The 8394-nt window shown below is 29.5% G+C and overlaps 1 protein-coding gene across 1 annotated transcript in view; it reads right to left on the reverse strand.

Annotated features, from left to right (window-relative positions):
* Window positions 1-537: 537 nt before the first annotated feature.
* The window catches only part of Rs1 (Dead-box helicase Rs1), a 17652-nt gene continuing 9795 nt past the window's right edge, over window positions 538-8394 (reverse strand). Inside the window, exons 10-16 of the mRNA XM_014419323.3 lie at window positions 7518-7656; window positions 4698-4832; window positions 3389-3566; window positions 1743-1937; window positions 1394-1603; window positions 951-1032; window positions 538-691 (exon numbers count right to left, since the gene is read on the reverse strand). Of these exons, the coding sequence (XP_014274809.1) occupies window positions 619-691; window positions 951-1032; window positions 1394-1603; window positions 1743-1937; window positions 3389-3566; window positions 4698-4832; window positions 7518-7656 (1012 nt within the window). The 3' untranslated portion in view covers window positions 538-618. The remainder of the gene's footprint in view (window positions 692-950; window positions 1033-1393; window positions 1604-1742; window positions 1938-3388; window positions 3567-4697; window positions 4833-7517; window positions 7657-8394) is intronic.

Below are 8394 nucleotides of genomic sequence, written 5' to 3' on the forward strand. Positions count from 1 at the left end.
ATTTTGAATTTTACAAGTAGATTTTGTGTTCAAGTTTTGCTTGATAGTGGGTTGTGCTAAAACTCACCTAGGAAGAATCAGAATTATTCATTTTCACATTCTTAGAGATCTGGCTTCTCCTTCACTACCTAATAATCCTCCTAGATGTCTGAAAAGAAGATGGCCTCGAGATCTTCCCCTTTAGAAATGTTTTTGGAGTTCTATCAATGGGTAGATTCTCCACATGTTTTTATCATGTCATAATATCACTTACAGCAAATTTACTTGATGTGTGTATATGTATAAAGTTGTAAATATCAATGAATAAATTATTAAAAAAAAAAAACATTTTTAGAGATAAAGTTTTTGTTGATTAGTGGAACCTTGAAACAGCCCATAAAACAAGTCAATGCAGGGTGCTGTCATCTACAGTCAGAATGCATAACTCCTTGAACAAAGGTGCTGTTATCTACTGTTAGAATGCAGTAACTCATTCAAAACTTATAAATTTAACTATAAATATAACAAAAGATAAGAAATGGAATTAAAACAACAATATACCACTATTTATACATTTTTTATTAAAATATAACAATTAACTTATAACTTTAATCACAAAATATAATCATTATATTAATTTTATTTTTTCTTCCTCTTCCCAGGCTGTTTATCTTTTCTGCCAAACTTGATCAAATTCTTTTCATGAGTCGCCCTGAAATTAAAAGAATTTCAAATTATTAAATTGATAAGACATAGCAAATAATGTTGAAATTAAGAATGTCTGCCAAGTATAGCTTCCTCAATATTTATGCATAATTGCCTATATTTCAAATGTAATGGTTTTTGTCATTTGAAAATGCACTCTACGGGACAAGCCATTTTTGGAATATTGGCGTGTCAAGAATTTAAAAAAATAGCACAGAATTTAATAAAATTATGCTTTAATAAAATAATTAAAGAATTCCACTTACTCATGCCTCAGTCGTTTAACATTCTTCCTCCTCGTGTCGGTTAGATCTGAATCAAATGCCGACCTCTTGCCACGCTTTTGGCCTGGTAGGAGTAACAGAAAATCATATTTTAATCAAAGTCATTTAGATCAAGTTTAGTATATTTAAATATACATGTATTATGAAAAATATAACATTTACTTACAAAATCTACAGTTAAGATTATGGATGATTCAGATAATATTTTTTAAATAAATTACTGCTCACATCTTTTATCAATCTTTTCTATTAACCAAAGAAATCAATGCCTTAGAAGTAGGTTACTTTTATCCTTGGCCTTTAACATGGCTTCACTGACTTTAAAAGTTTTGTGTCCCTTAGTGTGGCACACCAGTAGTAATAAAAGATGCAAAAAAGCAGAGAGGTAAAGACAAGTATGTGGTAAAATAGCTGAAGTTTCTTACCTTGGTTTCGAGATTTATCTTCCGCCTCATGGACAGCTATCAACTTGTTTCCTTTCCTCTTTCTCTTCGCTTCTCTTGCCTGGTAAAGTGCAACTTTCTCAATTTCCCTTTGAGCTCTCTCTTCCGGGTTTTCTCCTTTATTCTTCTTTCGTCTGCTCGCACGACCTTTTTTATTTTTTCCTTTAGGAAGTTCTTCTAATCTTAATCTCTCTAAAAAATAAAATATTGATAAAATAATTCAAGCTATGAAATAAATAATATGATGTATGTATGTGATTAATACAAATAAGAACTATATGGTATAGTGCAGAAGTAGAAATACATATTATAAAAAAATAATTATTTTAACCTTTTTCTTCTTCTCTTTCTTTATGCGTTTGAAACCAATCTCTTTTCTCCTTTGTTTCACCTTTCAAAGACTTTTCAGCTTTGAGAGCTTCATTTTCCGCTTTCTTCAAAGCTTTCTCTGACCATTCTTCCTCCAGGACTCCCTTTATCTTTTCTTCCAATACTTCCACTTTAGCACGGTATTTTTTCAAGATTTCTACAACAAAACAAATCAAAATCATTATTAATATTTCAAACCATAAATTGTCATTGGAATATGACTTGTTAAACTGTTGAGTATATAATGGCCTTTTAGTTGCCTAATTTTATATTGCTGTAAATAAACCAATCTTTATTATTTTAAAAAATACAGTTCTTTTATATATAAATGTATAATACTTACAAGGTATATAAATATATTTGTAACATTTTATTTCATTAGCTAATATAACTTAAAGTACTTAATGTACTTTTATAATAATAATAATTTTTATTTATTCTGAGGCAAATTGCTCAATAATAAGTCTCGCTACATACCCACAAACTTTCTTCAACTTTTTGAGAAAAAAAAAATATATATGGATTTCAAAACAGAATAAACCAACCAAAATGAGATGTCCAGCCGTAAAACATGAATAACTGAAAATTTTTATGAATTAAAGTTAAGCTAAGTGGCTACCGATTAACGGTAAAATATTATAATTAACAAACATTTTAACTATATAAAAGTTTTTATATACCATCTATATCCAACAAATTTACTTTCCTCAGTCCCCTCTTAAAATATATAATAAAATACAATCTCACAAACCATTCTCCCGCTCCAATATCAAGCTCTAAATATCCATGGGGCAAAGGAATAAAAAAAAAATAATTTCATTTTTTCAGTAACCATGTTTCATAACAGAACATCTCAAAAATTTATTTTGTGGTTCTTTTCCTAGATGACAATCTTAAATTACACTAACTGTTGATTCTCAGATGTTTATAATTAATCTTAGAAAGTAGTGCAAAGTTTCACTACATACCCACAAACTTTCCTCATCTTTTTATTAAAAAAAAAAAAAAAAAAAGATATTAAAACAGAGTAAACTCGTGGCTTTTTTTAAATTTATACTCTATGAGATAAGAAAACTGTAGGATAAATTTCAAACTTTTCTGATACCTATAAGTGGGTATAAAAATGCAGGTCTCACCACCATTAGACACATTCTCACTGAATTAATTGCTCACAAATCACACCAATTCCCTTCAGATTTACAGATGTTGAGAGCTCCCGCACAACAACAAAACTTTTTCATTTTTTAAAAACTATTAATATCTATGATTTTATATAGTCTTAATGTAATTCAAATGTCTATAAGTGAATGCATAATTTAATAAATATTGTAATTTCTAACTTTATTACTTGTAATCTAATAGCTTTATCAACTTATAAACTCATTGTAAATGACCCTGGTGGTTGAAACCCTTAAAATACTATAAATAAATAAAGCTGCAGAATATCAAAAAAAAAAAGTTCAAAATCAGTTAAAAAGTACAAAGTATCAGCTACAACCCATTTTTACGGTATTGAAAGCAATAAATGATATCAAAATAGTAATATTATAAACAACAATTGATCAAAAGCAATTAATTAAAAATTATATAATACAATCAGTAACATACCCTGAGGTATAAGACGCTGTTTCGGAGTTCCTCTGAACTTCTTGAGAATGCTCTTGATGAGGGTGCGCTCGCCCTGACCAGCAAGGCTAACAGAAATACCAGCCCTACCAGCTCGAGCCGTCCTTCCGACTCTGTGCACGTAATGTTCCAAACTCACCGGGAGTACAAAGTTTATAACCTGTTTAAACATTTTAATTGTATCATTTTTTATAGCTTTGAACAGTACTATCGTAAAAATAGATTAAAATTTGGCTGTACTTAGAAATAAGTATAAATATGTTTCTGTTAATGGATTTAGAACACATTGATAGAATGTTTACCACTCCCTAAGGATCCGTATGATATGACAGAATTTTAAAAAGGGTTACTGCATGTTTAAGGTTTATTGTCAATAAATCCTAAAAGTTTAAAAATAGCTGAAATATCGATGAATTTTATCTCATGGAGATCCTATAGAATGAAAAAGATCCTATAGAATGAAAACTCGACCTGCCTACTCTGGTTAGAACAGCCTGGAAATCTGAAGGATGACTGATAAGATTAATAAACCTGTCTATCAGAAATGGCCAGCTGTTCAAAACATATATTATCCAAAAAAGTAATTAGGATGGGAGTCTACAGAAACAAAAAACAAAAGTAAATAAGTAAATACGTTTATAAATAAAAACCTGAACGCATTACACTAAATCCGACACTTGACTCTCCAGACAGGTAAAAATAGGTTTATTTTAAAATCTATGATGATATCTGTACGTTAATAAAAGAAGGGCCAATGCCCACTTAATTGGTCTCAAGAAATAGCTTTTATTAGTGCACACTGGCCATTTTTTATCAGCTGCATAAACGGTACAGAGAATGGGACCCAGGATACTATCTTGAGGAACACTAGCGGACTGAGAAACAAGAGATGAGTAGGCTAAGTTATGATTTACTTAAAAGGTTCTATAAGAGAGGTAGAAACCGATTAATAGGAAATATGTAGGGAGAAAGAATTTATGCAGTTTATAGAGCAGTCCTGGGTGTCAGGCACAGTCCAAAACTTGTTCAATATTGAGAAAGACCCCCATGCAGTACATCCTATACTCCGATTTGGAAGATATGACATTCTTGACCCCTAACCAATGCCACTGTTCTATAGTAGAATGGGATGTTCTAAATCGAAACATTAAGAGGGTTAATCTGTTATCTTAAATATAAAAACAGAACATTAAATGTAGTAAGTTATGAATAAGGCAGGACCCGTGGCAGCCCATTATAGAGAAGTTATAGCACGAATTTACAAAAACATAACTTGGATAAATGATCTCACCGTAGCAACTCCTGTGATATCGAGACCTCTTGCAGCTAGGTCAGTAGCAACTAAGACATCAATCTCCTCCGCTCGGAACTTCCTCAAAGCTTCTAATCGCTGAGGCTGTGTCATATCACCATGCAGTTCGCCAGCCTAAAGAAAATTATTATTAAATAATAAGCAAAGGAAGTGATAGTATTTTTTTTTAATGATATACTATTAATAAATTAAAATAGAAATATTAAATATAGTGTAGTGATATTTTGATGTCTATTATTGAATAAAATCAAATACTGTTCACTATGAACAGACATCATAAATTAAACAATTACGTTTTTAATAATATAAAATATTAAAAAGATTGATTATTATTAACAATATAAAGAAAACATTGTTATTTAAATTATATAGGAAAATATGTGTATTACAGGAGTAAAAAGTCATATTTTATTTGATAAATGTAAATTAAAAATTACTTAATAATTATAAATAATTTTTTTGTAACAGAGGATCATTAAACATTTTTATTGACATTTTGTGGAGAAATAATATTTAATTGACACTTATTTATAAGTGAAATAAGTGTTTTCAGTTTTTGTTTTGTAAATTTAAATATATTGAAACTTAGAACAAAAAAAAAATTTTGTTAAGAAGCCGACACAATGGAATCTAAATCAAAAATATGCCAATCAAAATGGAAAATATGTTGTGAGAGTGGAAATTTTTGAAACTTGTTATTTTATATAGACAAGTGGATTAAGTTTGTAAAGACTTTAAAAATAGTAAGCAATTATTTAAAAAAAAAAAAAACAGATAAGTGATGTTTAAAAAGAAAAATACTATACTTTTTTCTGTATTAGAAGCCTGTGACACACACAGATCAAGTGGACGTTCGAAGTTCCTAATGAAATCTCATAGAGATAAGTTTTCAGGGAAAATTATTTCATTTTAAAACTTGGTACAATTATTATCTAAATGATCGTAGACATTAATAATTAACTGTTGCGATAATTTAAACGATATACATATACAATGCAGTGCATTTTGAAAAAATGACCAGGATCAAATAGTGAAATGGTATTTGCACAAAAAGTATTTAGAGATACTTTTAAAAGGTTTTTTTATGAAACAATTAAATAAATGAATGTGAATTATAGTCAATTTATTTAAAAATAAATAAATAAATGGTTTAGTATGTTATTATTTTTAAAAATATATATAAATGCTAATGATAATAATGATAATTTATTTATTTGTACATGTGGCACCCTCCTACAAATAGAGCAAGCCTGTAAAATATATAAAATAAATCATCAATCGTAATAATTTTACAAAAATGGTGAGTTAAAGATCAGTTATATGAACTAATAACAAACAATATAACCAAGCTGGGGTATCTACATTAAGAATAAAACAATAAAACAAAAACGTCACTTCATATTTAATGATATAAAAAAAAAACTATATATCCTATTATGAAGTTAGGTATCCAGCTCTGAGCAAAATATTTTGTGTTACATGTATAAAAAGAAGTTTAAGATTCTACCACGAGGGTAGAGACAGAAATTAACTAATTTAGGTTAATATTGTTTAGTTTCAGCATGTATCGGATTCGGTTTCCATGATATGTAGGGCAGTTTGTCAAAAAATGGAAACAATCCTCGAATGCCGTTTAAAGCTGGACAAAACTTCTGTGGGTCCAAAGAGTATTTGTGTGGACGGACACTAAGAGTAATTGCATATTTACTTGAGAATGGTAGTTGGGCAAGTAATCTCAAGTAAGCTATTAAACAGCTGATTTTAAAGTAGCTTTGAGGAGAAGCGTTTTAATGAAGACCCTACCGTACCACGGGTTGTACCGTGATTCTCGTAATAACAAGAAGTTTTATCTTTGACAAATTCCCTACATCTATCAAATAATCAACGGTGAGATATAAAAATGATAAGATCTATCGATTGTTTAGAGTAAAATATGCTCTATATAAACATAAATCTATAACACTGAACTCTTACAAATAACCAATATTGATATTTTTCTTCATTCAACAGTAATGTTATAACTTGATTAATCATATATAAGAACCAGTCCCCCACTACCCCATCCAAAACATCATTTAAAATAGAAATGTTATTATTATAATTAAATTAAAACAAAAATATGATGATAATAAAATATAAACAAACAATGAAAAAGTAAATGGCATAACAATATGTTACTTCCACATAATCGCCTTCCTGTTCTATCAAGGTTGTAAATCGTGACACAAACCTTTTGATACCCTCTTCATAAAATTGTTCCACCATCTCCTTTGTCCACTTCAAGACCTCTTATTTCACCTCCTCGAGAAAATTTTCATCCATATGAGTTTTCAGGAAGATGAAAATCTGAAAGCGACAAGTCAGGAGAGAAAACAGGATGGTTCAACACATCCCGATCAAACGAGCGCAAAGGCATCTAGGTAGTATTGTGAAGGCCGATTTTGTGGGGAACAAATACACTCCCTTTGTCAACATTCCCCTCAATTTTGAATAGTTCACTTGAGCTTTTGTAGGGTTTTGTCTTCCATGAGAAGGAACTTAATAAGAGTGCACACATTGCACTTGGCAGAATTGTTCAAAACATTGAAATACTTTATAGAAACGGACACTATAAGACGAGTTTTGTTACTGAATTATGTCTCCCGTGCTTGTTGTGTTCAGGAGGCCCTCATTACCCCTCAGTAATGTCAACTTAAGAAAAAAAAACTCCCACAGCACGACAGTCCAACATTACTCTAACTTTATGGAAATTCAAATTGAATTAATCATTATAGTAGCATAATTAAAGGCTCATATTACCTTCACACCTAGAAGACCAAGCATGATATGTAGTCGATGTGCTTGCTTTCTGGTTTGAACGAAGACCATAGTATTTTCCCTAAATGTTCTGCATACGAGGGCAGCCAAAATAGCTTCTCGGTCACCTTCATTTCTTATTCTTTAAAATATTATAAACAAACTTATAAACATAAACATAATAAAAAAAATATATATATATATATATAAATGATTGACCGTAATTTTCAAAATATGAACGAGATGGTCAGGGGTGTGCAGTTAAAAAAAAAAAAGTTAACTACTTATTAACTGATGTTTATATCATTGGTCAATACATCTTATTTTTTCATTTTTATATAATCTTCTTTTCACTTACATATAAATAATTTTTAACCCTAACTTACCTCATTTTTAAAAATTTTATTATCCTACATTGTCAAAATATTTTTAGTTAGTTTTTAGTTATTTTTTTTATCTTTTTTAGCCAAATGAAGCTCAATAAAGTGGAGCAAAACAAATAATTGCTAACTATTTCTTGTTCCTTTTTGATCGAATTACCGACCATCTCCTTCATAAAACAGTAAAAAGCCTGCAAATAAAATTAATTTATTCACTTCATTATTTACCTAATACAAACAGAAAAATCATGGCTTAATACTATAACTATCAACTCGGAGTCAGCTCAATCGGTAACAAAGGATTAATAAAGATGTTGAATTTCTTTGAATATTATATAATATAAACATATTTTATTGCAGTAAACCAGTTTGTTCTAAATCTCAGCATAACTTTTATAAGTGATAGATTTATTTATTGATAGATATTACAATCTGCCACACAGTTGTGGGCAAAAGGTAATAGTGATGAATGAATCTGATACATACTAAAATAAAAAAAA

The sequence above is a fragment of the Halyomorpha halys genome, unplaced genomic scaffold, assembly GCF_000696795.3.
Source record: "Halyomorpha halys isolate HHAL.00 unplaced genomic scaffold, Hhal_1.1 Scaffold233.1, whole genome shotgun sequence".
Lineage (NCBI taxonomy): Eukaryota > Metazoa > Arthropoda > Insecta > Hemiptera > Pentatomidae > Halyomorpha > Halyomorpha halys.